This window comes from Buteo buteo, chromosome 28, assembly GCF_964188355.1.
Source record: "Buteo buteo chromosome 28, bButBut1.hap1.1, whole genome shotgun sequence".
In the NCBI taxonomy this organism is placed as follows: domain Eukaryota; kingdom Metazoa; phylum Chordata; class Aves; order Accipitriformes; family Accipitridae; genus Buteo; species Buteo buteo.
The window spans coordinates 10,057,740-10,076,168 of NC_134198.1; the positions used below are offsets into that span (position 1 = coordinate 10,057,740).

At 39.6% G+C, this 18,429-nt stretch overlaps 1 protein-coding gene across 17 annotated transcripts in view; it reads right to left on the reverse strand.

Moving 5' to 3' along the window:
• The window catches only part of ANKRD26 (ankyrin repeat domain containing 26), a 60,417-nt gene that overhangs the window by 31,782 nt on the left and 10,206 nt on the right, over window positions 1-18,429 (reverse strand). For 7 of the 17 annotated variants that reach the window (XR_012654646.1, XM_075059206.1, XM_075059209.1 and 4 more), the window contains 12 exons: window positions 16,554-16,587; window positions 16,402-16,474; window positions 15,069-15,129; window positions 13,700-14,712; window positions 12,829-12,979; window positions 11,171-11,232; window positions 9,902-10,013; window positions 8,229-8,257; window positions 8,059-8,125; window positions 7,923-7,967; window positions 3,468-3,553; window positions 739-1,734 (listed from right to left, as the gene is read on the reverse strand). Coding sequence is in view for 16 of the 17 variants with exons in the window: in XM_075059206.1 (XP_074915307.1) it covers window positions 739-1,734; window positions 3,468-3,553; window positions 7,923-7,967; window positions 8,059-8,125; window positions 8,229-8,257; window positions 9,902-10,013; window positions 11,171-11,232; window positions 12,829-12,979; window positions 13,700-14,712; window positions 15,069-15,129; window positions 16,402-16,474; window positions 16,554-16,587 (2,729 nt within the window). In the remaining variant the exon portion in view is untranslated. Of the gene's footprint in view, window positions 1-738; window positions 1,735-3,467; window positions 3,554-7,922; window positions 7,968-8,058; window positions 8,126-8,228; window positions 8,258-9,901; window positions 10,014-11,170; window positions 11,233-12,828; window positions 12,980-13,699; window positions 14,713-15,068; window positions 15,130-16,257; window positions 16,292-16,401; window positions 16,475-16,553; window positions 16,588-18,429 lie in introns of all 17 variants that reach the window. The other 10 variants (XM_075059215.1, XM_075059214.1, XM_075059217.1 and 7 more) reach the window with 6 other exon arrangements.

Sequence of the window (18,429 nt, forward strand, 5' to 3'; positions counted from 1 at the left end):
CATATAGAGAAGCTTTTTCACTAAATTACACTACAAAGCGTATCAAGTCATTGAAAGTACTTCGAATTCACTCATGATTAAAGATATAACAAAAACATAGCCCTTAGAAAGAAAACAATAGTGTATCTTAAAACATGAACAACAAAAAAGTGAAAGCATTACGGATGGACAAAGAGTTGGAAGGACTGCACAATGTTAGCTGTAAACCCAGGAAAAAAAAAATCAAGTGGAAGTGTGCTGGGCTACTGCTTACCTAAAGGGGGGGTGGGGCAGGGATAGATCTCAAACTCACAAGCAGAAATGGTTTCACAGCAAACAGGAATTTTAGTGAAGAGCAATGAATACACACCATGCAGAAATCACAGCAAATGAATAGATTAGTCAAGACCCTGTTCAGAAGCTATTTTCATTCTTTGAGTCAGAATCAGAACAGATGTAATTGTGTGCATTTCTTTTTATGGCAATGAAGTGATAACTACTTACACTGGAACTGAGTGCCACCTATTGTTAAACTGGAACAATAATGCATTCTGTGTTTTCCAAAAATCTTCTAATTAATTACATAATGGGGAAAAGGACACGTCTCTACTGCTCTCTTTATTTATAAGTAACATATTTCCATCAAAACAAAACCCAATTTGCAGGAAGCATCTTCCCTTAATAACAAATAGCTAAAGTGAACAGGACCATTGGTATGGAGAAAGGCTAAAGAATAATGATTAGCAGGTGAACTTCTACCTCTTTTTGCAGCTGTACCTTCTCTTTCTCCAAAGCCAGGAATACTATTTGCAGCATTCCTACCTTACTCTTAAATCTTTCCATATCTTGTTTTAGTTCTTCATCAAGATTCCTTTTCTGCATGCCACATGATTGCTGAGCATTTGCAAAAAGACTGTCAATTTCTGTTTCTCCTATTTTATAATTGTCGATAAGGCAGTCCCCGGGAACTTCATAATTAAATCCAGAGTCTTTTCCAAGTTTCCTTTCTGTTACAAAAAGTGTGTTTGCATCACTTGTAGAAACAGGTCTTATTTTAGGAAGAATATTAGAAGCGTCATCCAAAATTCTTGTTTTTAAGCTATGTCTCAGGGAGTATTCAGGACTTCCCTCTACATTTCTACTACTTCCATTTTCATTCTCTTCCATTTCCATAGTAGGCATTTTCTTTTCCTCTCCTTTTGCTAGAGGTACCTTTGTATTATCTGTATCATTTGTGCTATCCTTTTCATCTGTACTCCAGGTATCTTCCACATTTGCATTTAAGTTATTTTGATCAGGAAGGACACCAAGACTTGGAATTTCAATTTCCATTTTGGGTTCTTTTCCACCTAGCATAAGTTTAATATCTCCAAATTCACCTTTAGTTTCTAACTTATTACTTGATTCTGTCACATGAGATGAAACAACACGAGAACTCTTCAATTCTTCACTGAAGCCATCTTCTGACATTTCTTCCACAAGGGAAGTAGTTTTCCCAGTTTCATTAATTTCACCAAACAGCTGCTTCAGCTCTGCTGTAATGTTTTTAAAATTTGTTTTCAATTCCCTTTTCTCGTTTTCAACCCACATCCTTTCATATCTTTCTTCCCAAGGTTTTGGACTTAACTGCTTGTCAGCACTGTGCAATTCCTCATTTTCTGCTAGGGCTTCCTGATGTGAAATTTCTGCTTTGTCAGTCTGATTTTCATGTGCTGTTTTTTCTACCAAGTTGGTAGCTTCTAAAATATATTTATCCTTAATAAACAGGTACAGACAGAAAGATTACCAAGAAAAAGGAAGTTACAGTTAATCTAGGTAATTTCTGTTGCAAACTCATCCTATCATATAACAGAAATAATACAAATAAGACATTTTGAAAGCAATTGTTTATAATAAAAATCAAGGGATACTAAATTAAAGGTTCACTGAATCATAATTTTCTTAAAAATAGGACTTACTTGAGTGACAACAGGTTTTCTTGGATGAGATTTGTCTGGACATTAGGGTTGCTTTTACCTTTTAGCCTACCTGCTTTCTGAAACTGCTGACATTTGTCACAAAGCAATTTATTTTTTCATGTTTTACTGCTTTAATACCATTTTTCATTACAACTGCCTACATTTTCCCCACTCTCCTTCCTCCATCATTCTCTACTGCCTGGCATTTTACAGTCCCCTACCAGCTGAGCTCATACAATGTGAATGAACATGACAAGCTTTTACTGTCCACCATACGGAAAACTGGCTAAGTTAGGACTATTTCTTCACGTAAGACTCAGAAATATTAAATTCCATTCCAAGCTCCAAAGAAAAGGATTTACTAGGAAAACCTGTCCATTTCTTCCCTTATCCCCAAAACCAAGACTCAGAAATATTAAATTCCATTCCAAGCTCCAAAGAAAAGGATCTACTAGGAAAACCTGTCCATTCCTTCCCTTATCCCCAAACCCAGGATCCCAAGCTTGTATGAAAACTGTACCGTGCCTCAACCCCACGCAGTCTCCTGACATCCCTGACCCCGTGCTCTGTTCCTCAACAGTCCTGACTGCTCCTGTCCTGTGTCACGCTCCTCCCAACGTGCTCCTTCTCCATGTGCTTCCTGAGCTCACGGTCCCTTCTACTTAGGGCCTGCAGCCTTGGTGTCCCAATGGGCTATGACCGTCCAACTCCCCACTCTCTCTTCTCCCTCTGCAAAAATTCCTCCTTTCAGAACAGGGAAGGAGCACCTCAGCCAGCCACCATCTGCCTCGGCCTCTCCATTCCCAAGTTCGTTGCCCAACTACTACCAGCTGTCAATAGGCTTAAGTTCTGTGCTCTGCCTATTGAAATTAAACAAGACCTTCTTCCATGGTGACAGGATGTGGGGTGGAAATCATTTGCTCCACTGTCCCTTGACATGTTACAGAAGACTCCAGACCCCTCTATCCAGCCCTGTCCTGTGTGCCAAACACAGACTGCCTGCCTTATTCCCCTCTAGAATGCCCTCTGAAAAACAAACACTTTTCAAACACTTATTAACATGGTCAAACAAGCGCATATTTTGCGGAGGCAGTGAAAGCATCAGAAAGCTCACCAAATGTCAAGTTTTTTTGTTTGATCTTTCTCTTACAAAGAGGAAGATCAGGCAGTTTAATCCAACAGATCAGCATATTATAGACAAATCTCCTTCTTCACTTGAATGTGCATTTTGCATAGGGAAAACAAATGCATTTGACTGCACTGTTTCTCAGCACCACACAAAAGGAAAAACACTGATCAAAATTTAAGCAAAGCAGCTGGAAACAATCACAGCAAGTAACCAACACAATGACAAGGATTTTACCCCGCCATAAGACGACTTTTTCCAACTTTACTTCAGACTATAATACAACCATAATCTACAGGACTCTCCTTTCAGCTCTATTCACTGACTGGTAAGTTTTCTTTACCTTAGTGTACACTACAATTTACCAATTCAGACTCTAATTTAGAATACTTAGTTTCACATACCTGTGTCCTATAATTTTCAATGGCATCCTTGATGTCTTCTTTTTCAGCTGATGATGACATATGAAAGGTAGATCCTGAGCACTCATCTACAGTGAAAACCACATTTATTTTTTTTATAACCAGCATGACTTAATACTACTTATTTACACCTCAAGCGCATCTTGAATCACCAGATTTGGGAGAAAAATCGTAACACAGAATAACACATTCCCTCAAATTTGTGAGGTCCTAGAGAGAAAATTATCATAATACAGATTTTTAAGATGCATCTGTGTGAATTCCTTTCTTCTAGGGCATTTTACTTTTTAATGTATAAAGGGAATTTGCTGAAAATCACTATAATGGTCACAAATAAACCACTCTTGTTTCTTAAAGGTGTGTGATCTCTCTCTCTCTCTGACACTGTGCGTGCCATGCAGTAACTAGCTACATTCCTCCAGCAATTTTAATTTCCCTATGTATTGTGCACAGAAAATCAGGAACAACAAAATCACTGGCTTGAAATCTTTAAGGCCCCAGTTCTAATCCAGGCATGAAACAACGATCTGTCTCTAGACATGGATCTGGACTGAGTATTTTAGTCAAACTGCTGCCTCGTCTGTTGCAGAACACACAGATGGGACACTGAATGAGAGCCAGGCTTGTGAAAAGTTGAAACAACCCATAATCCGGACATTTCACTTGTACTGTTGAGAACTGCATTCCACCCTTTCCTCTCTCAGAATTTCTAAGTAATATTTGACAAGTCACAAACTCCTCAGAAGCAGCCACTCAGTCTGGGCTCCCCATTATGGGGTGCCTACCTTGAATCTCTGTTATATCTGAGAATTGGATTCCAGATAGTCCCAGATACAATTTAGAAGCAGCAACTCATTGTCATTGTTTGTATGGAAGGCACACTGAACACTTTTAAGTATCAAGTATTCAGAAAGAAACAAGTCCCAGCAGCTCAAGTGTGGCATCTAAAAACAGAGATGGAGGTTTTCACCTTAATCACTCTGCACCTCCTTTCCCACTCCATAATTCTATGGTTTCTGCGCAGTCACCTTTCTATAGGCAAAACTTCACTGCTAAAGAGGGACACAATACTCTTTCTACAAGAAAAGCGAGCAAGACAGGGAGAAAATAGGTATCCTCATAAAAATACAAAAGGGTCCAGTATTAATGAGTCACAGGGCCAACCTCACTTCTGGCATTTTCTGCTTTAGGTGACTCCTTTTGCAAGCTTTCATTTCTTGAAGGGGATTACATTAAGATACAAGCTTAGAATTACAAATCATTATGTCTGAACTGGGAACCTAACCTCGTCAGTCAGTCATACAGGTCTCCAGAGGTTGATTCTAACCTCAAGTTATACAGTGTGAAATAACAATCTTCTCCTCCCACCTCAATCACTGGTGGGTGCAATTTCCTAGACTTTTTGTGAATTTGTTTTTTGGGTTTTTTTAGAACAAGGCATTTCCCAACACATGCTAGTCATTAGTGGCTTGACAGCCCTTATTTCACACGGTTGTTATGATGATCTATTGATGACTATGATACTCCTCAGACAGTCTGAAATGCATCATAGGTAATAACATACCCTGATACCCAAGGATAATGTTCTATAAGGAAAACAAGCATTTTTCCCTTTTTCTTGTTTTTCAAGATCACAGAGTAGATTTAGCCTTTTACTGACACTTGTAGAGAGCTCAAGCTCTTTGCTGGTGCAGATGAAGGCTCCAACCAGCATTAGAAATAGAGGACAGATGTGCTGGTGGTCAAAGCACATTTGTAGCGAGCACCATAAAGAGTGTCATAAATTATCAATACCAAGATGCTTGAAGTAAGTAAACACTTAGCTCCTATACAAATAACATTCATAATTTGGAGATCAACGTTGTCCTTTCCTCCAATAGTTATGCATAGTTTTTGTAGGTGGGTCCTTGTCCCTCTTACTAGAATTGTAATGTGGCTGGAGAATTTGAACCAGCAAGTCCCTCCCTCACTAAGCACACAGTTCTGGGAGTGCCAGCTGGAAGGGGTGGCCAGAAGCATTGGAGCCTGACAAAATCCAAGAGAAGTATCTGTACAAACGTCACACTGATTTGTAACACTCTTTCAGAAAACAAAAGGAAAAGAACTCAAGAGAGTAGAACTAGGCAGACAGGCACCCAGTATGCTGGTAATTTACATATAAGCCTCTTGGGTGGTAACAATACCTCCTAGAATGAGAAGAGTCTAGACATACCAGTGTGCTCAGAGCTTCTACTGCTCCTAGAAGCCTCTCCACCCCAAGTACAGCAGGGGGCGGTCAATCTCTCAGATATATGGGGCTGCTCCTATACCATTTTCATAAAGGTACACTTGCCAGATTTCTTCTGTCACTTCATCAGTGTTCATTCAGGTCACAAACTGCAACACGCATGCAGCTTCCTACCATGCAACTTGATATGTGTGATTACTCCCACCACGTAACATGGACACTACAATTTTGCTTAAAAGACAGACTAAGTATTTTGTGGATGCAGGAGAGCTGTGACACCTTTCCTGAAGAATACTGCACAACACTGACTGAATAAGCTTTTCTGGTCGACTGTATCTGCCTGAAAGTTGGATAAAAGCAGACTTGCCAGCACCCAGTTTTGTACTGACTTTCTAAACATGCAATTCACATTCTCTGTTCAGAGTATGTAGGTATCTTAATGTTTTGGATTCTGTTTCAGAGTCCAGACACTTTAATCAAAAGCAACCCAAACTCCTATTCACTCTTGCCCACCATGGTCAATAGTAAAGTTTTCAGTAGCAGCTGTTTAAGTCTGAAGTCTCAATCTTTAGATAAGATTTTAGGATCTTTGGAGCCCGTAAGATTTTTTTTCCATAGGGTTTTTATCAATCTTGAAATTTCTGTTCAACAGCCACAGAACAAGGAAAAAGGCAGGAAAGATGAAAGGCAACAATATTCTTCCATCTGCAAAATTCTAGTTCTCATGGTGTCAGTAACTCTAGTCAGTAATTATTTTTCCAGCCACTGGAAAAATAATTCAAAAACATGAACATATAAATACACAGAAACCCCTGTGCATACAAAAGACACAAATCCCACACCTTTTTACTCTGCCTGCTCCCTAGCGGGTATCGAAAGGTGACTTTTAGTCTTCTTTCCAATTAACCTTTACCTCTCCACTCTCTCCCGAGATTTCCCTCCTCATAAATTGTCTTACGTAATGACTTTTTGCAGATTACGGTGCAAAGCAGCTACTCTTCTATACAGAAAACATGAGAAGACCACTACTTAATTTTGACCTCAAAATAGATTTTAAGAAGTTATTACTATGACACAGTAACAAAGTTATATAATGACAAATTTCAGCTCTCATTCAACATTTAATTGTGCAAGATACTGCACCTGTTTTCCAGATTTATGAAATAAACTTGTGAAGGATGGCATTCAACCTTTTCACAGTTAGAAGTATTTGTGCTGCAGGAATCACGATTCTTTGCTGAAGCAATCTAAATTGCTTAAACCCAAATCCAAACATAAAAGTTTGAAAGAAATTTTCACATGTACTTCTTAACACCTGATCTTCAAGATAACACATGGGTAAAAAACAACATGACAGAAATGAATAAAGACACACAGGAAAAATAGCTGACATGAAATGACCTATGAAAAGGCAGTCTTTCCTTTCTGTGATTTTTAATATTATATTATAACATACTGGTCCACTATGGGGCCACATTTCACATTACTGTATAATACAGACAAAACCAAAACTCATGTTTTAACTGAACAACTTTTAACAAACCTCTATGCATCTTACAAAAACACTATCACTGCAAAATAAAGGGCAAAAGAGGACCTGTTGTTGCTTACCCATTGCAAATACATGAGAGAGAGAAGAACAAGAGGAGGAGTGAGATATTTTTCCTAGAGAGAAGTTTAATCTCTAATATTGTCAAAAGAACAACAGTACTTTTTTTTTCCCCCCCTAAAACAAGTATGCCAAAGAACTTGGAACTATTTGTATTCTATACTTAGAAGTTACAAGTTCGCTTGCCTACATATCTGTTCACCTCTCTCTGCTTTATATTTTCAACAGCTGATTGTAGAAACTCTAAAACCTGAATGGGGAATTGTTTCTCATCTCATTAAAAAATATAGAAATCAATAAACATTAGAACAAAGGAACTAAAAAAAACACATTAAGGTCATATATCCTCTCTCTAATATATAGTGGACCAGCTAGCTGCTTCACTTAGGGAGCAGGTACGGTGGAGGAAGCCTACATCACGGAAGGGTATTTACAGTGTTGAATGGCAGACTCGAGGGAGCACACACATGCATAGAGGCATATTTCAGTAGACCTTCTGCTCCCAGAACACCTTGCTAGAACCATTAATTCAATATTAGGAAAAAATTTGCAAGTACAACGTGCCTGTCCACAAAAACACTACAAAGATTGTTACGAATACCTTCAATATCCTCTGCACCTCCTAAACCAAATTCCTCCAACAGATCTGCAAAACAAATAAATCAGATGCTTTATTTAATACTCCTATCCAGAAAGATTATGAAGCTAAACCCAGAACCACATGAAGCGAACATTACCTGATTTCTGCTGCCTTTTTTTAGGAGAGGTTTCCTTCATTTCCAAAACAGATTCAGAAGTCTTCAGCTATGAAAGACACAATCCAATGATAAAAAAAACGAATTTAAAGTAACTGCATACTACTTAATAAGCAGAACAAATAGTCAGTCTGACATGAACAAATACTTACTGGGGAATTGTTGGGTTTCTCCGAAAAGCCTGGAGGTGAAAAATGTTTTGGGAAGTGTTATTTTATTTAATTGAAGGTATCTTTTACTCCATTCAATATCAGTAGTTTGTACAATTAAGTAATAGTTGCAAGCATTATTTCATTGAGAGTACGATACCCAACATTCAGTTCACCTCATCATAGAGCATTTGTATTAGTATACACGAAATGGAGAATGCATACTTCCTATCGTGCACCTTGGATTTAAAAAATAATCATCACAGAACTAGGACAATTCATGTGAAGCAATAAGGTCATGCTTGTTAACAGCACAAGATCAAAAACATTTAGTCCTTTTGAGGAGCTGAATCCTGCTTTCTAAAAAGATTATTTCAAAAGCCGAAGTGGGTCTGCTGTAATGAACAGTCATAAAACAGTACAACAGCACTATGACTGTGATTATTCTATAAGCCTTTAATGTTGAGGCGTATTTTCCTTTCCATTGATGGGACAGAGAAAGCATGGGCGCATCTACAGAAACCTCATACATGTGTCCTATCAATGAGGTAAAAATCAAGCTAGTTCTCATCAGATTGTTCTGGTTTAGCTTGCAGGGAGACAAAAGAAACAAATGTTGCTTGGTTGTAATCTGTATTTATAGCATAGTTCCAAATACTTTTTTTTTTTTTATTTTTGTCCAACATTAAATAATTTCCAAACCCACACTGTCTACTGGCCCACCTATATTTTTCAAATCCTCTGCTTTAGTCATCTTACAGTTTGAGTCCTCTCATGAAAGAAGTATATGAATTGTTATTAAGAATGGCTCCACAGCAAAATTTTTATATTTAAAAAAAATTATTAAAAAGCAAACAATATTTGATTTTAGGAAACTTGGTGGTCTAGCAGTATGGAAATACCTTAGAAAGATTACCATAATCACCTTTTACACCCTTTTCACACTGATTTTAAACTTACCTTAATAGCATCATACGAAGCAGACTTCCGTGACAACTACTCAACAAGTAGATTTACAAGCTCCCAGGAGCTTGTAAAGTTTTGCTTCCAGCTTACTAAACTAAAACTGCATTAGCTTCTTCAGCTATTCTGTTGTACCTATGCTACAAGCAGGATTGGCAAACCATTTGTTAAAGGAGAAATCCTTCAGAAAAGAGTTCTACTTCCCTGCCATCCTACACTCAAGATGCTCAAGAGACAGTGTCACAAACTACAGGCAGAAACCCTTAGCAACAAAACCTAAACTTTCAGTCACATTTTAGCTACTAGGCAAAGCACAACAGAAAGCTATCAAAAATTAAGCTAAGGGAAAAAAAAAAAAATATTAGCCAGATCATAGCTTTCTTCTGCTGCATTACCACTAAGAATGTTTAAATGTTCAGACAGGTCAGTCCTAAACCACATACACTTTCATCACTATGCAACAAAAACCTGAATCCAAAAAAATACAAACATGTCCAAAGAACACATCTAACGCAAACAAGACAACTTCCTTTACAAACTGCCCAGCAAGTGCTGTGATAACTGGTGTTAACTAACAAATACTAAGCACTTCATCACTTCATTGCTATAGCACACACCCACATCATAGTAGCATTCCTAACACAGACACTGCTAAAAGTTTAGTTTAGCCTATAAAGGCTTACAGACAAACATTTACTCCACAAGGAAATTACCATTGTCATGTTCCCCTGAAACAATCTGTAAGCATGCTCCGTGTCTGTCTGCAGCTTGGAGCAACACGCCAGACGATACTTTTCTCGGACTTCCAGAATCCGTCTGTATAATCTAAAACACATGCATAAGAATTGGTATAAATGCATTTTCAACTCATTTCTATGCAAAAAAGCTCCTGCTAAGTCAATTTGCATAGCATGGTATCAAGTGTATTAGAGATACAAAAACCTTTGATAAGACCCTTGGGAAAGGACACATCAAGACATAGTCTACTGGAAATCACAGCAGTTGTGCATGTTTTCAGATCTCGGGCAAAAACCTCACAACTCATCTAAACTATTCTGCCACACTGATAAACCTTGACAAACCAGACAGCCACAAAAGAGAATTAACATGGTAACTCAAGATGTGGGCTGTGAACCAATAACTGCAGCTCTGTGGTGATCCAACTTTTGTACTCAACTTGCACCTGACATTCAAGCATTCAAGTTTATGCTTATGTTCCCTAGGCATGTATCCTGCAGTGGCGAGTGAACACATCACTACTCCCAATCGCAAGGGTGATTTGGGTTGAACAAAGACTAGCAAGGCAAAGCTTGCAGAAACTAAGGTTACCTAAAAAAACTAATAATATATTAGTCTTGTATTTTGAAGAAAGGGTGGGGAAGAGTTCATTTTGCCTCTCAAGAAAGCCAGAGGGGGTTAGCTACAGACCCTGTTCATTTTCTTCTAGCCCAGTACCACAGACAGAAAGAACTGAAAGGGCAAACACAGCCAGCATGTGTGGTATCTCTGTTGGACATGACTTCCAAAAAGGGCTGAAGTACATCTACAAAAGGTAGAGAGGATCTATTCAGAAGCAGCTAACCATCTAGGCTGGAGACCCTAAGGGCAACCACTGACCAGGTCAGTAGAATAGAGCTGTCTGGTGAAAAAGCAACAATCCTGCCAGACCCTGTGAAAAGCTCAGAGTATTTTCAACAGCAAGAAACTTCACTGCTTCAAGACTATACTAGAAACCAAACTCAAAGGCCAGTTGTCATGAGACCCAAGTTGTTAGCTTAACCTAACTTCATCCCAATCCTAACTGAACAGACGGCCTAGAGCAGAAGTATTTCAAGGGTCCCCAGTTACAAACATATGGCAGAAGCAGGAAAAGAGGAAATAAGCCTGATCAACAGTAGGGCCCAAGTCAAAAGCAAGCTCTCAAGTGCTTCTGGATCTTACTCCTCCCTGGTGGAAGCCCCTGTATCCTTCACAGAAAGTACCTCAGAGTCCCAGGGAGATTCATCATCTTCCTCTTCCTCTGCTCCCACTGCTGGCAGGGCACCTACAAACAAGGTAAGAAGTGAGACACCGAGTGCTTATATTTCACTCTACTTTTCCCCATCAGTCAAGCACTGCATCCAAAAGATGTGCAGTGGTTCTATTGCTGAGGACAAACTAAGAAGCAAGTGTTATTCAAGGGTTTCTCCACACCCAGCCACATAGTGGTATTTCCTTTACACTGCCACCTCCTCTTGCCTCTTTTCCAGCAGAAGACAGCTATGCTCAACAGCTGACACAGCTACAAGCAACACCCAACACACGTTTGGGTAGCATTCAGGAGGGGACTCCAGCACGCTGCAGTCCTGTGGTATACAGAGTTTACGTCACTGGCTCTCCAGCCTACAGCTCCAGAATTTGGCATTTACTACCGCTTTCCACTGTACAGGAGGTACTGTACAAACACTGCCCAAAACATCCTCATGCTAACATCACCAAAATCACCAAGACACAATGCTCCTTTTGTAGGAAAGGGCAGGAAAGATCTTCATTGACAGAGACTTGTTATACCCTGCACCTTCCCAGAAGCTGGATACCTAAGCATTGCCATTTAAAAATAGAGTAGAGGCTCACAGCTCAAACACTCACCCCAAACACACAAAAGCAGTTTCTCTCTCAGGGGGTTAACATTCAAATCTCTCCTCTACCAGATGAGCATAAGGCTTGGTCTCAGTGGGTTCCTGGCCAGATTAATTTCTCTGTTTTAAGCTACTCCATTAGGTAAAACTGATTCAGGATTCACTTGTGTGGAGACATGCACACAAAGAAGGGGGAAGGAGCTGGAGACCCCAGAAAAGGGCAATTGCTGGTTCCAACCTGGCTCTGACTACTTACACCATGCCAAATGCACGCTTATGGTAAACTGCAGAGACAGAAGAGCATGTATAGGCACAACACTTGAATACACCAGGTTCTGCCAGGCTCCCTGTGTAGCATTTGAACAGCAGCCACACATGCTCTGGTAACATCTGCCCCACTAAGCTACTCTCTGGAGACAGACAATGGAAACAGTACCTCTTCCTCCTGCTCTGAGACTCAAGGCGAGTACCACAGTGCTCAACTCTGACCAACCTGGTAACACTTTAAAGCACACACAAGTGTGGCACTGGAGAGACCTTCTACATTTTAAAACTGGACAAGGTGAGGCACTGGAACAGAACAGCTTTCTCAGCTTGACTCAAATCTTTCCCACGCTTCAGCCAAGAACAATCACAGCTTTTCCTACAAGGAATACAGCTTTTCAATCCAACAGTATGGGCCAGAAAGGGGAATACTACTGTCACATGCAAGACACTGTAGTCGTCCTCTTTTTCATCAGTGCATATTGTTCAGATCACTTCAGGAAGAACACAGCAACAAAAGCAAGAATGGCACTTGCTTCACATAGCATCATTTGAAATCCAACACCACAACTTCAGTTCTTCAAGAACGAATGAAAAGGAACAAAAGCTCTTTCCTTCTCTGCCAATGCCCACTAGGATTCACAGGCCAGTGAAAAATTTGCTATCTCAGAAGTCAATCACCATTTTAGTTCATTTACTGTGCATTAATATTCATAGAGGAAGAACTGGATCAGTATTTACTAACTAATTTCTCTCACCAGTGTTGTCTTTTGAAGCACTGTGGACTTGATGGCCATCATTACAAATAGAATTTTTCATGCCCTCAACAACTGCAGTTTGGAGCTCTTCACCAGTATCTTCCTTCTCCTGCTCCTCCTCCTCCTCTTCTTCCCATTCAGGTGATTCTGCCTAAAAGAAATTGACCAAGACAGCTGGAAAGAGCAGAAACAAGCATCTTCTTCACCATCCATCAACAACTTGAAAAATACTTTTCTTGTGTAAGGCAAAAGGGAAACTGCGTTGAGCTTTGTTTTACACCACCTTCAGTTTTTCCATGACAATCTATATGAGTAGAGAGCAATGCCTAATGTCATTAAGTCTCAACCCTGGTTCTGCAAAGCCCCTGAGAAGCACTTCCTAATGTCAGTCTACCTAGCTTCATTTAAGTTACATCACTCTGGAATACATTCCTTCTTTTCCCCTACCTTGCCCCAAGGGAAATCACTAGCTTCCTGCTCTCAATCTTATTCAAACTTCTTTTTGTTTCCTCATTTTCAGCCACCACACCATGAATTTTTACTAAATGGCAGTAAATCTTCACAGATAAAATCTGTACAGACGACAGAAAAATGCAATTGATTCCAGAAAAAGTCTACTGCCTATTCTTTTTCCTGCAAAACTACTGCAACCAACAGAAGAAAGTATTGAAAATACTGCCCGATATTATTCTTATTCCTAAGAAACTGCTTTTGCTAGGAGTAAGACATTTTCTAATTTCAAAAAAAGGATGATCAAAAGACAGATATATGTGAAGAACAAGTATTAACAGAAATCCAGTTTACCATTTGTTTCTTACCTATAATACCCTTAGAAAATATCCTTGTGATTGAATCATCCCTATATACTTACTTTGGTGCTTGAGTGAAATGCTGCTTTTAAATTTTCTTCATGCCTATTTAAGCACAAGTTTTCACTTTCTTGTTTCAGTGCTTCACAGACTTTATCATCTACCTCTTCAGATTGCTCTTCTTCAGTATCTTCATCATCCACATGTTCAAGAATGACAGGGTTCGGTCTTTGACTTTCAAGCCTCGGGTTTTTTGCTGCTGACCAAGAATTATCACCACTTTCAAAGCCATCACTGAAGCTTGACTTTTTCTCCTTAAGACCACAACTATCTGAGAGAGGCTGAGGTATCTCTTTTTTCCAGTCTGTCGTTTCAGAGTCTGCAAAACAGGAGTCAGCATTTCTGTGAAACTTCTCCTGTATCATGCTTTTCCTGTTCCAGCTTTCTTGCGTATCTTGCAAATTATTTAGATTTTGAAAGACAGCTTGTTTTGGTACTGACTTGCAAGATACTTCATTATTCATTATCTTTGGAGACATGGCAATTGCATCTTCTTGCGACCTTTCATAACACCCAGCTATAAAAGACACAGGAGTATCAACAGATTCCTCCACCTTTTCATCAAGTTCTTTACTTATTTTATCATCATCATCACAGACATCTCCAGTTCCACACCAAGCTTCTCCTTCATACTTAGTGTTACTAAAATACTCCAATTTCTGATTGATTTCCCCTTTAGGTTCTGTTTTCTCCCCCTGTTCCTCCTCCAATATGTCATTAGACTGAGTTTCTTCATCTTCCAGATCCTCCTCCTCCTTTTCATCTTGTGTAAGATCCTCGTCCTCCTCCTCTTCTTCCTCTGCCTCCTCATAATCTTCATCATCATCTCCTTCATTTTCATCATCTTCCTCCTCCTCCTCTGATTCTTCTTCCTCCAGGTTGCTTGCATCTGAGACATCTTGACTCAACAGTTCTCCACATTCTCCTCTGTTCAGGTTTGCATCTGACGGGGTTCTTTGTTTGAGGCTTTTCTTTGGTGACTTGGGACTTTCAATTCTAGAACCATCACCATCATCTTAAAGCACAAGAAAAAGAACAATGCATGTGAGCAAAAGGAGTTACGTAAATAGCAATAGGCATGTTACCAGATTAATGCACAGGAGAGGAGTCATCTGGGAATGTCTGGAAAAGGAGCCAGGTAAGGCATGGGCAGGATGGACGAAGGACTTGACCAGGGACAAAGGCTTAGGAGGGGATTAATATCTTCATTTTAATGATACAACTTATTTTTTTCTGAAATGACCAAGTGCTGTGTTTTCAAAATGCTACTTTTCTCACTTGCTATAGCAAAAAAAAAAATTATAAAAATACTACTTAGCAAGTCTACTTTTATGTATCAGTATATCATACAATCCTTTCCAAATAACTTACTGTTTTTCTTGAACTGTTGGGAAACGTTCATTAACAGTGTCAAGTTTGGCTTCTGCAGCTTCTGTAAATAAAGAATTATTTTAGCAATTTTTTTTTTTTTTTGAACAGCAACAACAACAAATCCTTTGTTCACATCAAATCTTGAACAGTAAATATAATCAGGCTGTCCTTTTGGTAGTGCTCAGGTGTTGGCTCCATCCTATACTTCTAACTACACAAACACTCCCTACATATGCAATTCAGTGAGTACTTCACCCCAAAACACTGTGCAGGCACCCTTCTGCAAATTGTTTCTAAAACTATGTTCACATGCATAACAGTTCTAAAAATCTGTTTTTAATATCTGTCATACTTAAGTAAAATTCAGCTATATTTTAAGATTGCAGTTTCGGGATGCTTACTTGCAAATGTGCACAACACGAGTAACTGTTAAGATCCCTAGACTTAATGCATAAATTAGTCCCTGCAAGTACACTTACCAAAATATCCCTAAATTTCAAAATCATGCCAGAAAAAAACTCATCATTTCTATTTAAATCAGTGCAAGAAAATGAAATCATGTTAAAACTAAACATGCTTGCATCTCCAGCATTCCAGAGTGGGTTCAACTACCACACTCAGGTTCCTCATCACTGCAGAATCTCAGTGCAACAGAATAGATGCTCCAGACATCACTGCAGAAGTTGATAGTTCTTCAGAACATTAGTAAAAACAGTAGGCACAAGAGCTTGTAGCTGTCAAAAAGAACACTACTTGAGCATTCAAAAAAAAAAGGGGGGGGAGAAAACATGCAGTGTGAGATTACATGCAAGCACAGAATGCCATCTCATAGAAGAAAAAGACGACCCATTTGAGTAACTCATCCATTGAGCGCTCTTGAGGAACCTGACGAGGAGGAAAGGAGAACTAGGTGATGAAGGATTTCAGTAGATCTTGATAAATAAATGCCCTTTTTCTTTATCAGGATTCTATCATCAAATTTACAGGAAACAATAACAATGTTTGGAGAAGAACAGAACAGGTTATAATAGTAACTTACAAACTTTTAGGGCCTGCAAGTCTGACTCAAATGAATAAGAACAAATAAAAGAATGCAGCTGTTTATCTCGTCACCTATTGCTCTTTTGCCCCAAACCACAAGTCTACTGCATGCTCTGCCACAGCTACAGGTCTTTCAGGAAAAACTCACAGCAGAAGAAAGGCTGGCAGGCCAGAGACTGCTTCTAAGGAGAAAACAATATTGGCTGGAACTGCAGTTTTTTTCAATCCCAGAGAAAACTTGCCTTCAAATCACTAATTTTTACTGGACATTCTTCCTGTAAAAGCAGCATACCTTGGGGGTAAAATCAAGTTCTTCTTCCTCAGAAGTATGCCAACTGTCATCACTCCCTTCTTTCTCAGAGCTTCTTAAAAAGCAAAGCAAAATGAGTACTGTGTCTCTCAAATCATTCCTCAGGTAATTGTGAGGTATTTTTAAAGTCTCACCTTATTGAGTCTCCTTGGGAAAAGTCATCTATTGCTGTTCAAACATTAATTGACATGTTGAAATTAGATTTGGCATGCTAAAAATTAACCAGTACATATAAACATTTAACATGGACAACTCTACAGGTCATAACAGAATGAAACTTTGGGTAGTCAATTCAACACAAGACAGCATGAATGAATGTATTTCCAAAACAACTGCTTTTTTGAGCCATACTGAATTTAAAAAAAACAACAAAAAAGACCAGACTTGTATCTCCTTTGGACTCTTACACCTAGAAGGTTAACAAACATCTCTAAACTATAAAAAAACAACAGCATAGCATGAATAAGCTATGTTCACAAACAGTTAAACTGGTGGTGGCTTAGCAAGACAGTAAGTAAATGAACCTCCTAAGTACTCATATTACACACGTAAGTACACATCACATGCAGAGATTTTTACTGTTTTCTGTGACGTTATGCATATAACATTATGCTGCATACTACACTATCTGCTGCTCTACCTAATGGCAGATTATTCTGAAAAGGTAAAGAAAATCAAAAAGCATAATCAAGATCTAAAGCTTATCCCCAGGTAGAATAATCACCAGCAGTTCTCTACACTGCACCAAAAAGCGTATTCAACAGACAAAAGGGGCATAATCAGGGCATTCTATACTACGCTCCAAGTATTCATCAGTGTTATGAAGGCAACTTGCACATAGGATCATAGGATATATCAGGTCAGAAGGGACATCAGGAAGTCTCCTAGCCAACAGCCTCCTCAAAGCAGGCTCAGCTATGAGGTCTGATAGGGTTGCTTAGGGCTTTATCCAGTCTGGTCTTGAACACCTGAGAGGAGGGAGACTATGCAACCTCTTTGTTCTACTGTACTTATCATGGTAAAGCTCCTCACACCCAATTAGAAACTCTCTTGTTTCCATTTATGCCTCTTGTATCTCCGCCTCCTGCCAGGCAGCACTGGGAAGCACCGGGCTTTGTCTTCTCAGATGTACTGGAAGCTGCTGCTAGGTCCTCTTCCAAGTCGCCTCTTCTCTAGGCTGAACAAGCCCTGTTTCCTCAGCCTCTCCTCAAAGGGCAAGTACTCCTGCCCCTGATGAGTCTGATGGCCCTCCACTGAACTTGCTCACTGTTGAAACACCCATCTCTCTTGCACTGAGGTCTCAAAGTTATACCCAGGGAGCTGGACACAATCCAGCGAGTGCCAAGTAGGAGTGGACAATCACTTTCCTCAAACTTTTGGCTATGCTGCTTTCAATACAGCCAAGGACACTGTTGACCTTCTCAGTTGCCAGGGCACCCTGCTGGCTCATGCTCAGCTCACTCTCTGCCAAGACCCTCTGGGCCTCCTCAGCAAAGCAGCTCTCCAGCCAGGCAGTCCCAGCATGTTTTGTAGCAAGTGGTTGTTCCTTTCCACGTGCAGGACTTGGCATTTGCCCTTGCTGAATTTCCTAAGACAGGCCTGAGAGTCCAGTTACCCAGCTCTTCAAGGCCCCTCTGAATGGCAGCACTGCCCTGAAGCATATCTACCGATTCCCCCGATTTGAGGCCACTTGCAAACTTGATGAGAGTGCACTCTAGCACATCACTAATGTACTAAAGAAATCTGAACTCTAGGAATCCAGCCTAAAGAGTGCTAAAACTTCTCAACTATCAACAACCAAGATGAAATAAAAGGGGTCTTCAATTCCCAGTACAGGAGGGAAAAAACAAACAATATAATCTCCACACAGTAGCTATTTCAGCGTTCCTCAAGTTCTTGATAACTAATTCTTGTTAACTATCATAACAAAATGAAGTTGCTTATGAACGGGAGACTGGTAATCTTCCATAAACTTGCATGATGACAACCAAGCCAAGGTCTTCAAAGGAA